Below are 17,418 nucleotides of genomic sequence, written 5' to 3' on the forward strand. Positions count from 1 at the left end.
CTTCTTTGCTTAGCTAAGGGGGGGAATTTTTAAAATAAAAGAAAATGAATAACTGGATCCATAGACTAGTTTCATACGTGTCAAACGACCATTCTAGGTAACTTAAGGAACCTCTCAATGACTACGGTCCTTGTACCAATTGTCAGTTTGGGGACCGTGGATTAACTGTGGGAGTTTTGCCTGAGTTAAAGCGCTTACAACCTCAGGCCTGCCTTGTCTCTGATGAATGAAATTGCTAGTAGAAACCGGCTTGGACCAAAGACAACATATGGTAACGTACTGGATCTCAAGAGTCTTGCTGCTTCAATGCAGTTCCTGATTCCAACGTTCCTGCAGATAGGTCGGATCCATTTCCTCCTCTGTTTTTCATAAGCAATGCAGTTTAAAAGAACATGATCCATCGTTTCCGGAGTCTCCATATTACACAGCTCACAGGTCGCCTCGTGACTACTCCCGTTCGGGAGGCCCCATTTAAAGGTAAAAGCCTTAACCTGGAGAATCCCATATCGAAGCTTCATATATAAGACTTACGCTTGTCTAGGTTGGATAGTATCTATCCATTCCTCAGCACTCGGCAATGGTTTATGATCCAGGAAACTTAAGGTTAGTCTACCTAGATCCTTGTTATAAAAAGGGCTACTAAGAGTAAAGTCCCAAAATACTTGTTTTAGACGGATCTTGGATTGAGTTGTGAGTGTATGCGGTTCATCCCAATAGACTTTCAGCCCTAGATTGTAAAAACATTGCCTAATATAGTGAAGCCACGGGAGGGAGATGGCCTTGTCCAAACCCATGATCTCTGTTAGTGCTTGCCTGTATTGGATCAATTCGGGGGTTGTCCAAAGTCTACACCAGTAAAGCAGGGGCCTCAGGGCTGCCAGTTTGCCTATTTGTTTCATATTAATGTCATAGGCTAAAGGGATCAACGGAGTGGATGGAGGTAGACCCAGTACCCCCCTCATAAAATTATTTTCCTGAGTAACCAATGGGGTTAATTTTGTGAACCCCCAGAGTTCAGCACCATATAGAGCAGCGGCCTGTGCTTTGCACCTATAGATCTCAAATACTGGTGACACAATGCTCGTCCTTGAGCATTTGTATTTTTTACTAATTGCCATGGAGCTATGAGTTAAGGTGATAGCAGCTTTACTGATGTGCGGAGCCCATGACAATTTGGCATCAAGCAGTATCCCTAGGTAATTGAAGTTTTTTACTCGTTCCAGAGCCTGCCCTCTAATCCGAATATTTCTCTTAAGTGCTTTATGGGGGTTAACAGTCAGGTATTTGGTCTTATTTGTATTTATTTCTAATCCCTTCGAGCTGCAATACTCACTGAATTTATCTAATAGAGATTGCAAGCCCATGGGAGTTTGAGATAATAGAATGGTATCATCTGCAAAAAGGAGGGCAGGGACTGGAATATCATTCAATCTTGGTGAATCATGGTTACTTTGTTTCAAATGCTGAACCAGATCATTGATGTATAATGAGAAAAGTGTTGGGGCCAGCACACAGCCTTGTCTCACCCCCCTCTTGATCGGTATTGGGTCTGTCAACTCTCCCTTTGGCCCCCACCGAACTTTTGCAAATGTATTTTCATGTAACCTCTCCAGCTGGCCCAGGAGGTTCCCTGGCATGCCCTGTTTTCCTAGTGCTGCCCATAAGGAGTCTCTTGGTACCAGATCAAAGGCTGCACGCAGATCCACAAATGCGATATAGAGGTGACCTTTCCTTAGTCTAGTATATTTCCACATTATTGTCAATAGCCTAAAGGCCTGGTCGACTGTACTCGTCTGCTGTCTAAAGCCTGCTTGGTATATAGTCATTATGCTGTTCTCTTCTATCCAGATACTAATTCTATTCAGGATCTGTCTAGCGTAGATTTTTTGCATAACATCTATAAGGCTGATTGGTCTATAGTTCCCTGGGTCTTCCCTGGATCCTTTTTTGTAAATTGGAATTATTTCTGCCCCTTTCCATGTCTCGGGTATTGGGCCTCCCCTTGCTATAGCGTTATTTAAAAGATTTAAATAGGGTGCCCAAATTTCTATGTTATGCTTGAACATATCCCCCGGGATCTTATCCAAACCGGGGGCTTTTCCTGGCTTGATTGCTTCAATAGCAATCACCGTCTCCTCCAGACCAAATTGTAACTCTGGTGAAATGCCCCAAGTAGCTAGGGTTTTATGTCTTGAGGGATAGAAATCGAGGGTGGGGGGTCAGAGTAAAGGTATGTAAAATACTTAACCCATGTTTTGGAATCTATATGATGATCTGTGGTAAATGTCCCTTCTTTGCTGCCATGGGTAACTATTTTCCAGAAGGTCCTTGTATCATTGCTTTTTGCTGCTTCCAGCAGGTCTTGCCAATTTTGATCCTCCCAGTTGCTTTGGGCAGTGGCCAGCGTTTTCTTGTAGCTGGCCCTTGCCTGTTGTACGGCTAATTGATTTTTTTGCTTTAGTGCCTCTATCAGTACTCTTTTCCTCTCCCTACATTTGGTAGTATACCATGGACTGCTTGGGGTGGTTTGGACCTTCACCTTTTTATGCTTGATCTGTAGCTGTTTGGTCAGGATGGGTCTTAGTGCAATACTCAACGAATGGTGGATAGCCGTAATAGGAATGTCACAAGGTTTATTTTCTGCATAAGGCTCCAGGAGATCAGAAAATATGTTGTAAATATTTGTCATTGTATCCTGATTACCTAGTATTGCTGGCCATTTCACAACCCTTCTATTATTACTGAGGGTGGGTTGTAACTCCACCTTTCCGTGTTCTGTATATTCCAAGTCCAAATCTAGGAGGTGGGCCCTGAGTTCAATTATTAGCGGGAAGTGATCGCTATCCCTTCTTTTGTCAATTTTAAAATTCGCTAATCTTCCCCATGTACTTATACTATGCAGAATGTAGTCTATTTTTGAAGTTGAGTTGCCTCTCTGGAAGGTATCCAGATTAAGGCCTCCTTCACCCACTCTGCCATTACACGCCCTCAGTCCGTTGTTTAATGTAAGGCCCATGAGTTGCAGTGCAGCCACTGTGCCTGGAACAGTTTTTTCTACTGTTAGGTAAGGAATTGCCCTCATTCGATCTTCCTCTTCTGCTAAATGATTGTCTCTCCTACTGGGATTTTTTTGAGCAGGTCATCTAGTAGAGATATTTCGGGAGACTCCAAGTTTGTCCTTCTAGGTCTTATATATACATTGAACAAGTGGGTTATTATCTTATTTTTTTTTCCCACTACCAACCATAAAATGTCCTCTGACTCAGTAACTTGCATACATATCTCGACATTTAATGAGATTTTTGCCCATATAACCAACCCCCCAGACGGTCTCCCTCTGGCAGCTGAAGTAGCACTAATAAAGTAGGTTTTATATCCTAATTTATACGGTGGATCTTTGAGCCATGTCTCTTGAAAGAGACAGACATGATGTCGATCAATATAGTCCTGCCAATCGGGGTCTATGAGCTTATTTTTTAAGCCGGCTACATTCCAAGAAATCATGGTAATAAGACCCCTTCCGTTTAAGGTCGTAGCATTGGAACTAGGACTCAGAAAGGTTGTTGAATCTTTCCTACTATGCAAAGGCTCCCCTACACTCCCTGCCCCTGTAGCATGAAAAACATTCCCTTCGTGGGACTCACCTACTGTAGTGTCCCCATTGGGTCCCACTTGTGCCTGATCTATCTGGATTAGTCAATCTACTCTATCAAGATTGGAATCGCCATTTCTCTTTTGCAATCCCTCATTGTGATTGTGCTTATGCCTCTGGACACGGAGTTTGGTAATTAATGGATCCGAACTAAACCTCATGGCATTTGAATTGGGGGCGGGGGTTCTCTGTTCCATGTCAATCAAGCCTCTGGATAATCTTCCATCCTTAAATGTTAGTGCAATAACGTCAAGTTGCCCCTTCTCTCCAGGGATTCTTTCTGCCCCCCTGATATCTGAACGAATTATGGATAGACAGTGCCTTTTGGCCCTAATCCAGTGTGTAAGCTTGTTTTTTAAGGAGTCCTCATCTTCTCTGCTACTTAAGGGCAATTTTGGAACATTTAACAAATAAACAACATTGGTCCTACTAGGAAACCTATCCTCCTCAGAATATGGATTCCATATAGTGTGTTGATTATAATCATTAGATACTTGGGAATAGGGGTTCGGAGTAGGTTCCAAATTTCCTTTTTGGGATCCTTTTACCAAACGGGGATCTCTTCGTGGATTCCCTGATCCTTGCCATAAATCACTAGCATTTCTTCTAGGGAAGTTGCATGAGACAATAATTTCCCCATTAATCCCTGTCATGCATCCCTGTGGATGATGTACAATCTTAGCTATTGCTGGAGTATGGTTGGGGTTAGTGATCAAATTTTGAGAACATGTGGGTTTACCTTGTAGGTGGAACGAAACTGGGGGGGACTCCTTTTCACACTGAGCTCTATGGATACCCCTACCCCCCTCCTTTTCCACGATATCTGTTAAGGTTCTTACTTCAAGTTTCAGGTCCCTAACTTCCTGGATTAATCCAGTGATTAGATCATAAAGGTCTGCTATAGATCTTGTTTTATGTTTCAGAGGGTTCACTGGTTCTAAATTGAGAGGAGAGGTCCTCTCACTATCTAACTGTACAGTTGGGATATATGGATGTATGTCATCCTCAGATTCCCCCTCTTGTGCAATCTGTACAGTATAACTATTGAGTTCTGCCAGGACTGCATATTTATTGGAGCAGATAGCTTCACGCTCCTGCGTATGGCTCTTCTTCCTATTATTATCGAAGGTGCATAGGTGTATGGATCGAGTTGTGGCAACTTTAGGGCTGCCCGTCCTAATGTCGGATGGTGCCTCCCCCTCTTGCTGGCTAACAAACTCTATCGCTTTATTTCCCACTGGTTCGGTTTTCTTCGTGTAATAGGAGGTAATCTTTTTATCGGGACCCTCCCGAATAGTGGCCCTGCTAGATAGTAGAGACTCTACCTCCTCGATAAGATCGTCTATTTCAGCTATTGTGCAGTTCTCACCCGCATTCCTAAGTTTTTTTACAGATTTCTCCTTCCCCCTTGGGGGTTCTGATGCCTTGCGTTTTCCCATAGCTTGAACTGCCTATGAAGTGCTTCGGCTCCTTGAACCGATCCACAATATATAATTTATGAAAGAGAATAGAGGAAGGGCTGGTGGGGATAAACCTAGATAGTACAATTATGACAACGATATCTATAAGTTTTCCACTATAGATATAAGCAGACCTCTTGCAACGTGTGAAAGGGCAGGGGCCCAACCTTGCCCCTCACCAATATCTATTAGGTAATGATAAGAGCGTTGTAACAATAGGTGGAATATACCGTCCTAAGGCCCTCTATAGAGAGACCTATTTTGGGAGTAAGTGACAACACAGTACCTTCAGGCAGCCGTGCGTGTAGGTTGCCTGATCCATACAACTTTGGATGAATGTCAGGGGGGTGGCCCAGCCCTGCCTCTTCCTGGCAATGACGGGCAAGGACGGGCCCGCCCTTGGCCCGGGCTTCGCCAGGGCACGTCCCGCGCGGCGGGAGCGCTATTTAGTTATAAAGGGCTCCTGCCCCTGCCACACCTCCTCGGACCTCTGACGCGCTTCCCGCGACGGCGGGAGCGCAGATAAAGATTTAAAGGGCTCCTGCCCTCGACACACCTTCCTGGTACTTCCAACGCGCTACCCGCGGCGGCAGGAGCGCTATTTAGTTATAAAGGGCTCCTGCCCCTGCCACACCTCCTCAGACCTCTGACGCGCTTCCCGCGACGGCGGGAGCGCAGATAAAGATTTAAAGGGCTCCTGCCCTCGACACACCTTCCTGGGACTTCCAACGCGCTACCCGCGGCGGCGGGAGCGCTATTTAGTTATAAAGGGCTCCTGCCCCTGCCACACCTCCTCGGACCTCTGACGCGCTTCCCGCGACGGCGGGAGCGCAGATAAAGATTTAAAGGGCTCCTGCCCTCGACACACCTTCCTGGGACTTCCAACGCGCTACCCGCGGCGGCGGGAGCGCTATTTAGTTCTAAAGGGCTCCTGCCCCTGCCACACCTCCTCGGACCTCTGACGCGCTTCCCACGACGGCGGGAGCGCAGATAAAGATTTAAAGGGCTCCTGCCCTCCACACACCTTCCTGGGACTTCCAACGCGCTACCAATATATGCAATGGGAACTTTGCCCGACTCCTCCACCAGGGAGCTCTAAAACGTATTCTGATAAATGTGCATATTTTTCCGGGCATAATCAACAGAGTGCTAAGTCTTACTATTTTCTCTGCATGCTAATAAGCAAATGTTATTGACTGATACTAAATTACTGTATTCAAATTTGTTTGTATCCAAACTTTCGGTTGAGGGGTATGAATATTGGTCCAAAACTGTTGATTTGAAAAGTGTCTGGGGAACGAAGAATTGGCAAATGCGGGGCAGGGACACATTGTTTAGGGCGTGTATTATTCCTGTCCAAATGATTTTCCTAAATGACACTGTACAACAGACTAGTTGTTTGGGCTTAGCAACGATTAGAGATTTGAATTTGCCTAGCATACCTGTCCCTTCCAAATTGAACAATTGGCAGCGATATATTAATGCCACGTTTAGTGAGCTTATAGACTGGGTCCAGAATGGTACGCTTAACACTTCATTGATAAGTCCGGGCAGGTGGTTATTGTGGCCCATAGACACTAATGGGTGTCATCAGCGTTTTGTCACCTCTTCGGGGAGTTCAGGACTAGTAGGGCAGACCCTCGCTACATATCACCAGAACATGCTGATATCATTACTACATACAGCGTGGGGAAACTTTGTCAACAATGGTTGAAGTCATCCACGCTGGATGCAGTTAAGACACATCTCACGTTACTGTCTAATGATACTGACTTGCAAGATTTTTTGTCAGGACCGAGAATGCTGCGGAAGAAACTTTTTTTGTATGAAGTATATAATGAGATTTGGAAGCTTTCACAACAAGAGGCAGCGGCCCGGTTGAGGCAAATTGATCAGGAAAATTTGATACAGGCTTTGTCTGCTGTGGATAATGGGATGCATACCCTTTCAGACCGTGTATACACAATTGACAACATTGTTTCCTCTGCTATAGACCTTATTAAATCTGATATGTCTTCTTTATATCATGGGCAGAGTCAAACGCGGTCAGTCATGCAGTTGGGTTGGACTCTACAGACCTTAAAGGCAGGTCGCATTCCGTGGCAGCACATTTGTGCCAGGGACATATATATTTCCTTTAATTTGACTCGTCAACAACAGCTGATGGCTAAGAAGGAAGCGACATATGTTATGTTAAATATTGAAAAGCTGGAGAAATTGCCTTTTACTGTGGCTGAGATTCCGTCAGCTGAGTGGTTGATTCACGGGGTTATTAATTTGCCTATCTTCACTCTGCAATTTACTTCTTGTTTAAAGCACATTCCGGTGGGTAGATATGAACGGTTGGGAGACAGTTACATACACGAGGTGTGGGAGCTTCCCTTTCTATACAGATGTATTAATGGTTTGAGGGAGGTTTTTCTTAGCGGTAGCGAATGCGAAACTTCTGTCAGCCATTCAATGGTTTGTAAACAGCTGTCTTTGCACGGGGCGTGTAATGCCTCGATTGCTAACTTAGCTTGTTATCCTAAGGGAGTTCCAGTCATGGTAATTAAAAACACTTTCCAGGTGCTTTCGAACGGCAGTTACGTCCTTCTTAACAGTGAACCCTGTTGTGGCATGCGGGCCGGAATAGTTTACGTAGTCATTGTCACCAAGGCCGTTACGTGCTGCGGGAATGTGTTGTTTCCCCCCCACTCAAATTAGGGACGTAGCAGACATCTGGCCTCATATTGCTACTTCCAAGGTGAATTTCGACAAGTTGAGTCGACTGAAAGCTCTATTGTTTCAAAAGCATGTGGCCCTTACATCTGCTAGCGAGACCTACGCACTTCAGGTGGCGAGGTCATCAGCGGAAATACAGTCCCTTTTGAATACTAACTTTCCGAGTCACTTTGGTGAACTCGTGGGATGTATATTTAATGCGTCCAGCACTGCTGCAATTGCACATTTTTTCAAAGCCGTTGGTGTTGGTTTTGCTCATACCTTCTCTTCCATATTCGGTTTAATACCTTCGGCTATTCACTCTATTTTCAGAAGCATTTTTGGGGCATTCCCGATTACTTTGGCTTTGTTGGCTGGGGTTTTGCTGTTGCTGCTGTTCTTCCGCAATGGCTGTCCCACTGCAACGAGATCCCATATTAGCGCTCCCGTCAGCGCAACTGTGTTGTGAACGCATGATGCAGCATTTTGGGGCAACACTCCTGGGAAGGTTGGAGTGTGACTGGTCTCTGTCATTCCGACCGGTTTTGGATTGTGTGCAACCCGTGTTTCGGTGCCTTTGGTGCGCGTTTGAACATGCACTGTCTCTCTGTCTCTCACTGCAGCGCCCCCCAGTGGTCGATACTGATCTGTTGATGTTCCCGATTAGGGGTCATTCCCAGACTTGTGCACTGCGGTTGCGTTTGCTTCGTGAGGCAGTTTATGATATTCCCTTCCTGGAAGAAGATGGTATTGTCTCATTCATAGGCCCTGCACGGGGTGCCGCCCTGGATGGTTCTGGGGCTTTGGAAGACACCTGCTCCATGATAATTTTTGGCGTGGATTTTCCGATGTTGGCATCTGTCGAAGTGGAGGATCTCCTGCTTTCCGTGGCTTCTGTCCAAGAATTGGATTGTTTTTTTTGTTAAATTGACATTATATCAAATTTGGCTTTACCGTCACATGCTTCCCAATTTAAAATTAGTTTTCTGCTTTGCTGTCCTCTGACCTTGTCGAAATATATTTAGTGTGTTTTTGTATCTGGGGCATATTTTTATATTATTAGAACCACTTGCTACCGACAAGGGGAGGGTGTAGTGTGGTCAGTTTTATGTATCCTTTGCGCATTTAGCTTCAGGCTTTAGGCCTTTGTGCACTTTGCCCTGGATGTATTTTATTCCTTTGCTCGCAGCTTAGAGCCTCTGTGCACTTTTCTCTAAATGCTTTTTATTCGGCTTCGTACTGTTTTTTTCAAATAACCAGTTCTACGGTCTTGTTTTATTTTTTTATATCACACTGTTTAGCCTACTTCAGCACTGGAGTTCTCAATAACACATTCCTGTTCACTCTGTGCTTCAGTCAAGGATATAGTCTGGTACATTGCCGATAGACGTGGTAGGAGTTTAGTCTTTGGCGTTCTTGCGTAGGGACATTTTGTGATCACGCTGACATGTTAGTTATAAAACACTTCCTTGTCCAAATACATGCAAGAGGGAGATTCCGACCAGGGAACCACAACTAGAAGCTGACTGCCTCGTTGCAGATGCTGAACAAGATCACAGGCCTTTGCTCAGGTATGAGGGTTGATGTCTTCCCAGGGAATCTGAAAGGCAAGTTAGAAGCTTAACATGCTGTGCTCGAAATAGAACTAGCTGAGAGTAGAAATTGTTAACACCATGATAGCGTTATTCTTATGTTTCACTCTCCTCGTGACTATTTCAATCCTACTGTGTTGTATGGTTCTGGTTATTGCGGCTCACGCCTTAATATCTACAATGCAGTCCTTTTATTAAAACAATATATAAAACTTAAACAGCCTTTGTCATTTGTATATGAGATCATACTGTAAATGAGAGAGCTGGTTTGGATCTGAGTGACCACGACTTCCCTGAGAAGTTCCACAGATGTCATGCGCTCGGCTGCCCAATCATCCCTTCCCCATGGGAAGGATGAGGCACTGCTAGTTAGCCGGAGCAAAAGCGGATTTTGGGTGACAGATGTCCTTCCAAGTGGGTCAGACTCAGTCCCCCACACCTTGAACGATCCTGCTAGCTAGAAATCCAGTAGTCTCATTTAGGATAATGAGAGCCCACGCGACACTGGTAGTCATCTTGCTACTTTGTTGCGGTTTTGCAGGCGTCCTGGAGCAGTCAGCAGACGATCCCTGGCAGAAGTCGAAGAGGGAAGTGCAGAGGAACTCTGGTGAGCTCTTGCATTCGTTATCTGAGGAATAGCCCAGAGGAGAGACCTAAATAGCCCAAAAAGGAGGATTGGCTACAGAGAAAGGTAAGCACCTATCAGAGGGGGTCTCTGATGTCACCTGCTGGCACTCGCCACTCAGAGCTGTCCATTGTGCCCCAACACCTCTGTATCCAAGATGGCAGAGGTCTGGGTCACACTGGAGGAGCTCTGGGCACCTCCCCTGGGAGGTGCTGGTCAGGGGAGTGGTCACTTCCCTTTCCTTTGTCCAGTTTTGCGCCATAGCAGGGCTGGGGGATCCCTGACCCAGTGTAGACTGGCTTGTGAAGAGAGGGGCACCATCTGCACCCATCAAAGCATTTCCAGAGGCTGGGGGAGGCTACTCCTCCCCAGCCCTTCATACCTATTTCCAAAGGGAGAGGGTGTAACACCCTCTCAAAGAGGAAATCCTTTGTTCTGCCTTCCTGGGACCAGGCTGCCCAGGCCCCAGGGGGCAGAAACCTGTCTGAGGGGTTGGCAGTAGCTGCAGTGGAGACCCTGGAAAGCAAGTTTGGCAGTACCCGGGTTCTGTACTAGAGACCCGGGGATGCATAGAATTGTCCCCCCAGTACCAAAATGGTATTGGGGTGACAATCCCATGATCCTAGACGTGGCCATGTTCGGAGTTACCATTGTGACGCTACATGTAGGTAGTGACCTATATGTAGTGCGCGCTTGTAATGGTGTCCCCACACTCTCAAAGTCTGGGGAATTTGTCCTGAACAATGTGGGGGCACCCTGGCTAGTGCCAGGGTGCCCACACACTAAGTAACTTTGCACCTAACCTTCACCAAGTGAGGGTTAGACATATAGGTGACTTATAAGTTACTTATGTGCAGTGGAAATGGCTGTGAAATAACGTGGACGTTATTTCACTCTGGCTGCAGTGGCAGTCCTGTGTAAGAATTGTCTGAGCTCCCTATTGGTGGCAAAAGAAATGCTGCAGCCCATAGCGATCTCCTGGAACCCCAATACCCTGGGTACCTAGGTACCATATACAAGGGAATTATAAGGGTGTTCCAGTGTGCCAATGAGAATTGGTAAAATTTGTCACTAGCTTGCAGTGACAATTTTAAAAGCAGAGAGAGCATAAACACAGAGGTTCTGGTTAGCAGAGCCTCAGTGATACAGTTAGGCACCACACAGGGAACACATACAGGCCACAAACCTATGAGCACTGGGGTCCTGGCTAGCAGGATCCCAGTGACACATATCAAACACACTGACAACATAGGGTTTTCACTATGAGCACTGGGCCCTGGCTAGCAGGATCCCAGTGAGATAGTAGTAAGAACACCCTGACGTATACTCACAAACAGGCCAAAAGTGGGGGTAACAAGGCTAGAAAGAGGCTACCTTCCTACAGAGGGGTTTGTGTGCACATGCATGAATTGGTGTTGTGTGAGAGAGACAGTGGAAGCTGGTGAGAGACTGAATGCAGGGTATATGTGTATGTGAGATAGGCATTTGCGTGACAGATGAGAGTAAGGTGCTGTGTATGTCACAAGGGGTTGTTGCGTGAGAGAAAGTGCATCTTCTGATTGCGTTCTAGGTGAGTTTTAATGTTGTAGAAAATAATTATTAATTTAGGCATGCTTCATGTAGGGCCAGACCAGGCTGCACTGACAATCATTCGTGAAATTCTGTAGAAAGGTTCATGTTTAATTTAGGTGTGTGACCTTTCACATGTATGCATCTTTCCCTCTTTCAGATGTTCAATGAAAATATAGCTTCTTGCATGGCCTCTATGTATAAACGGTATAATTTGTCTGCTCTTTGGGGGGGAGGGGGTGGGGGGGGGAAGGGTGTTCTTACTCTGACAGCGTCAAGGGCACTTAGCCGACCTCTGGTGGTATTTGAACAAAACATTGTATCCATGTGTTTCATATCACGATTTAATTTCTTAATTAAATATGTACAACTTTAACCACTAAGATACTTTAGGAAATACGATTTTCTAGTGGTGTGGTGCCAATTAATAGATTTATTTTTTTAATGCAGCACTTCTTATCCAAACCTTCTGTGTTATGTCATGCATGAAGTATGTATGCCTTCTGTTCCTGAAGCATTATAAAAGAAATGCATTTTGAGGAACAGCCTACTTTTTGTTAATTGCACTTTTTATTCGTTTTACTTTTAGATCCAGAACAGTGTTCATTTGGGCTTTTAACTAGAGACTGGCCTTTAAATCACTCTGCTTGCTAATTTACTTGAGTTATTAACCAACAACGCTTGCTTTCTGTGATGACCCATATTAGTATAAGCTTATGAAGTTACTAACTTTCTTTTTTTCATACAGGTTTTATTAATAGCCTCGGACTAAGTGTATAAGAGACTGTTCCCATACCCACCTAATGACTGGTTTATTTCTTAATGAAAGCGTCAAAGGTGTGAAGAGGTACTGAGTATGTTATGAAGTGGTGTCCTGTTGGCCGTGCTCTGTGTAACAGGGTATGCTGTCACTGTAGGAAAGAAGTACACAGTATTTAGGAGTGTTAATGAGGGCTGTTATTTTTCTCGTGTAATGACCTTAGGCCATACAGAATGCTTAAATAAAAAAATACGCCCCAATACACTGCATGTTTTAAACAGAATACTACTATGCATTGTTTATTGATTAGGCAATGGCTGTTGCAAAAAGTATATATATTTGTGCCACGATTTTGCTGTTTTGTATTACAGTATCATGTGCTGTTCGATTAATAGACTAATTTCCTCAACATTCAATGTATATAGTCCATATGAACAGTTTTGACGGTGAGAATTGTATTCTGATGAACTTAAATATGATTTTAACTCAGTTGGAAGCAACCATTATGCCATTGTCTCAAACCCCGTATTCTCAACGTATTTTGCTGATATACTATTGTGATAGTCACTATTTTATTGAATTTAGGAGGGCTCTAACAGACCAATCTGCTCCAAATTTGACCAAACCAACAATAAGCGAAACCTGCTAAAAGTCTAGTTTGTGAATATTCGTTTAACCTCTCCAAATTTATCAGGATACAAACTCTTCTTTGACTCCCCAGCACCCCGATTAAATCTGCCCTCTCTATATATACCTGCATAAAACTGAGAACATCAATGGTAAGATGAACATGCTAGGTATTTGCAAATTTCGTGCAGATCTATTAAACTGGACCAAAGTACTTAATAATAAGTGGAAAAATTCACCCCTGTTACTTTGAAACCCCGTTCCTTGGATCTATAGAAATCGGACATGCCCACGCAGGGTTTTAAGTATTCAAGGTGAGTCTCTCTTCTAGACAGAAGTCCCGCAACATTGTCAGTTATTCTTCATTTCATGATTTGAACCTACACAAATAATTCCATGCTTCTGTGTATTTTTAATTCTTGAAAATTCCCACATAAATTATTTGCTTGCTTGCACATCTTGAAGTGATGCATCATTGATTTATGACCCTTACAGAGATCAACAATGGATTATGATTAGAAATACCACTTTGAACAATGGTTGGAGAGTGCCCTTTCTTATTAGATGCAAGAGACTCACGTTTACACCTAATGTTCAGGAACTTCGAAGAGGCATCAGTAAGCGATCACAAACTTTAGTAAACATATTTCGTGAATAAAACTGTTGGGAATGTGTAGGACTCCTTTTGTTTTTCCATTAATACCTGCACTGCATAAAATTTGCTAACTGCCTGACACATTTGATGCTGATTTACCAAACCGAGCTAAAGTTATAAACTTATGAAAATGTTTATTGCCTATGTCCCTTTAACTTTGCCTTTCCCTTTATGCATTAGGACAAAACAGCAGAAAATGAATCCTTCCAATCTTGTACCGTTTTTTTTGTTCAGATTTGTCAGTGTTACTAGCGAATGGACAATTCTTTTTGCCCCTCCTCTCTCTGATTTCCCCCAAAACCCCTCCTCCTCTGCCCCCTTGCAGATCATCACAAATTTAAAAGTACTAAGAATGATCTCAACATTCTAACAGTCTGCCACATTTCATGCATATTTGCCAAACTGTGCACATGTTATAAGCACATCAACAAATTGCTTTCAACTGACAAGATAATACAAGTGTTAACCTTTTCAAGCCTACCCAGTGCCTTTTCCAAACGCTAAATTCGCAAACTACTGAATGGATTTACACCAAACCATGACAGTCGTGGTTTCTCAGTACTCTTACGCTAGTTTATGTGTAAGACTCAACATGCATTTTTGCTGTAGCTGTGAGCAAAAATTCCTATTCAGGGCTCAAAGTCATACAAATGTTACTAGACCTGCAGGTCGACTAACTTAATCTACTCAACCTAACTGTAATGTACTTGACCCATAAACTGGCCTCAAATTGTGTGATCTCAGGCAGATTGTTTACAGAGTCGCCTTTTTCTTAATTCTCACATATGATTGCACCTTCAAATATGTGAGCTCAGCATTTCTGCAGTACAAAAAAAACTTTTGTTTGATTAAGTAGACCAAAGTTTGCTGCATGCATCACAAGAATATAGCCCACATACCCATGAGGTCTAGCCCACAACCTAACACTTCTTTTAGTTTACTAACATCATTGCCATCAGGGCAGGAGTGTTTCTCAGTTTGTTTAAACACTCAATTTTAATAAATATATAACTAAACCATGATGTGGTAACATATTTTCATCCTAGAAATGTCCAAAAACCTCCACTAACTTGCAGCTTGACTGATAAAACTTTATAGTGCATTAACAATCTGTGAAAATTGGGTTTCAGAAAACATATCCTTTGCACATCAACATGTAAAGTATTCTGATTTGTTTTCATCCTATTAAAATATTTTTTAATTACACAGAAATATAAAAAAAGGACTTTCACAACTACTGAAATATATTTTGAAATGTTTGCACAGTAGACTTAGTCATTGGCATGTTGTGTGTTAGGAAAAACCTCACACCATATATCCTTTTATTGTACATTCTAAGCAGCAGTTCCCCTTACAAAGTCCTGGAACTCTGCAGTCCGAAGGCAAATTTAATTGTAAGAAAAACTGACTTTTGACCTCTGCCTGTGAACATAGAGCAAATGTGACATAAGAACCAGATTTAAAGGCATCTTTTATTGCCATTCCACTTTTTAACTGAACAGAACACCAGAAGGGACGGGAAACTATTAAAATTAGCTCGACCTGATCAAATAAGACTCGCCAATGCGAGTGGTCGATTTTTCGAGCCCTTATATTGGAGCTAAAATGGGAAAATGCATTTAATAGACCCCCCCCTTACATTTTACCCCTTACAAAGAATTATACGAAATGTGACTTGCCAGCCCTTAGCTGAACACATTGAGTGTCAAATGTGGTGCAGATCAGTCTCCAACAGCCAGGTTACAGGCAAATAAAAAACGCATTTTCACCTGGGCAGTAAAGCCGAACAATAAATGCACAGTGATGACTCCAGCTGTGTAAGATATAGCTTCTATGTAGTTATGGTTGGGTCTGACATTCCTTATTAAATCTGATTTTTTGGGGAGTTAGTTAGGCTTCCACAGCTTGGGGTCCTAGGATGAAATTATTAGTTTTGTTGTTATTCTTTGAAAATGTTCAGTGAACTATACTCTGTTCAGACAAAGTCTGCCTGATATTTTGTTCAGTTGTGCTTGATATTTTGTCTGATAATAACATTCAACATTGTGACATTGCCAGTGGAAAATTGAAAATCTATTTACAGCTTTGTGATATTTGAGCCTGTATTTTGGCTGAGACAGAAAACAAGTTCTCTTGTGGAAAATGTTTCATTGGGCTGAGGACATAATTAGCATTTGTCTAAATCACCACCAGAGGTGATCTGTAGAATGTTTGCCAGCTTGCCCCTGAAGTTTCCTATATAGCTTCAGTGGGGAGTGGTGTTGCACAGTAACAGTATTACCAAAGGTGAATTATAGAATGTGTGCCAGCTTGGCCCTGATGTTTCATGTTTTTTTCAGCAGCTCAAGTGGACAGTGGTGGCACACAGTCATGGAGAGCTCCATGGGAGTGACGTCTCAAGAACTCCTGCATTTCCCTTCTGTGTCCAGTCTTTCAGGAGTGCATAGTGACCAAGAACAGATGGGACACAGCAGCTCCAGCTTTAGTGATTCCTATGAGCTTAGCAAAACATTCCCCAGAGTCCAGAAGGACAGGAGCTGGAAGGGACCACTGTGTGACCAGCGCTGGAACAAGCAGAATCTTTCAGGTGATTAAATGTTACAGCTGACACTTTGAGATTAAAGCTCTGGGTCTTGCTCCACTCCAGGACAGCAGTAAATAAATCAATAAATTATTGATTGATTGATAGGATATTACTTTCACATCAAACATCTGACCCCTAGCTATTGAGGTCTGCTTATGACCACGTGACTCAATCTACCCTTTCACCTGCCTGTAGTTACAACATGGCTTCATTTCCTTTGGCATATACTGCTGTTCTCACACTGTTAGTACTTGCCCTTTTTACATTTATCATTGATCTCCTGAACTATCTGCCTGCACACGTCTCTCTGAGCACTAGAAGGTAGTAGCCTCGTTAGACAGGGCTCCCATTCTACTCTGGATGAAGATGTTTTCTGTTCCGTCTTTTGTCTGTGGCCTAGCTCCCTTCCACACGCACATTGCTGTTATCCCACTGATTGCTCTCCCTTCCCAAAGGGATATTAATTCATCTGCAAACTATAGCAATAGTTAACATATTGTAAAGTATTTTAATAAAAGTAGTATACACCTAGGAGAGTATATAATCCCTCTCCAGTAATTCATTTACTTCAGTCAGTCATGTGGCCACTAAACAGCCCCTATGTTTTTCGTTCACATTACTGCCTTGTGCGGCTTATTGTATAGGTTTTTGAATAGTGTTATTGTGTATACAGTAAAAGGTAATGCATCAAAACATTGACCATTACTTCCCACACATGATCGTAGAGCATTTTTTTCAAGCTGAGATTTGGGAAATAACTTTAAAGATATCAAGTGCATGGTGAGCATAGTCCAGTAATTGTGAGTTCTGGCTGATCTTCAATTTATTTTCATGCTATCTCTACATATGTACCATGAACATTATTATAATAAAGAGTCCTGGTTGTGGTTATGAATAATTTATTTTAGAAAAGTGGTCATTTAAGAGCTACATAGAAACATATCTGACCCAAGAATGCCTCTTTAGTCAGTCTCATATGTTCTCTAAATTTATCTTTTTTGGGGAAAAAAACTGAAATAAACTGACTGTACAAGTGATTTGTAATAGTTAAATCAAAATGTATTCGGCAGTCAAAAAAAAATATTTAGACTTTGGTCTTTAAAGTGAACCACATAAAAACATGTGTACAAACATTCATTAATATTTTGCACTTTGCACTTAAAAATCTACACAAGAAGGAGACCCTTCCAA

General features: G+C 43.0%; 1 protein-coding gene across 10 annotated transcripts in view; it reads left to right on the forward strand.

The window, feature by feature from the left end:
* Nucleotides 1-17,418, forward strand: part of PASK (PAS domain containing serine/threonine kinase) — a 1,088,660-nt gene that overhangs the window by 39,398 nt on the left and 1,031,844 nt on the right. For 5 of the 10 annotated variants that reach the window (XM_069213654.1, XM_069213648.1, XM_069213655.1 and 2 more), the window contains exon 2: nucleotides 15,983-16,230. In XM_069213654.1, the coding sequence (XP_069069755.1) occupies nucleotides 15,983-16,230 (248 nt within the window). Of the gene's footprint in view, nucleotides 1-9,948; nucleotides 10,099-13,483; nucleotides 13,606-15,982; nucleotides 16,231-17,418 lie in introns of all 10 variants that reach the window. The other 5 variants (XM_069213650.1, XM_069213651.1, XM_069213652.1 and 2 more) reach the window with 5 other exon arrangements.

The sequence above is a fragment of the Pleurodeles waltl genome, chromosome 11 (genome assembly GCF_031143425.1).
Source record: "Pleurodeles waltl isolate 20211129_DDA chromosome 11, aPleWal1.hap1.20221129, whole genome shotgun sequence".
NCBI lineage: Eukaryota > Metazoa > Chordata > Amphibia > Caudata > Salamandridae > Pleurodeles > Pleurodeles waltl.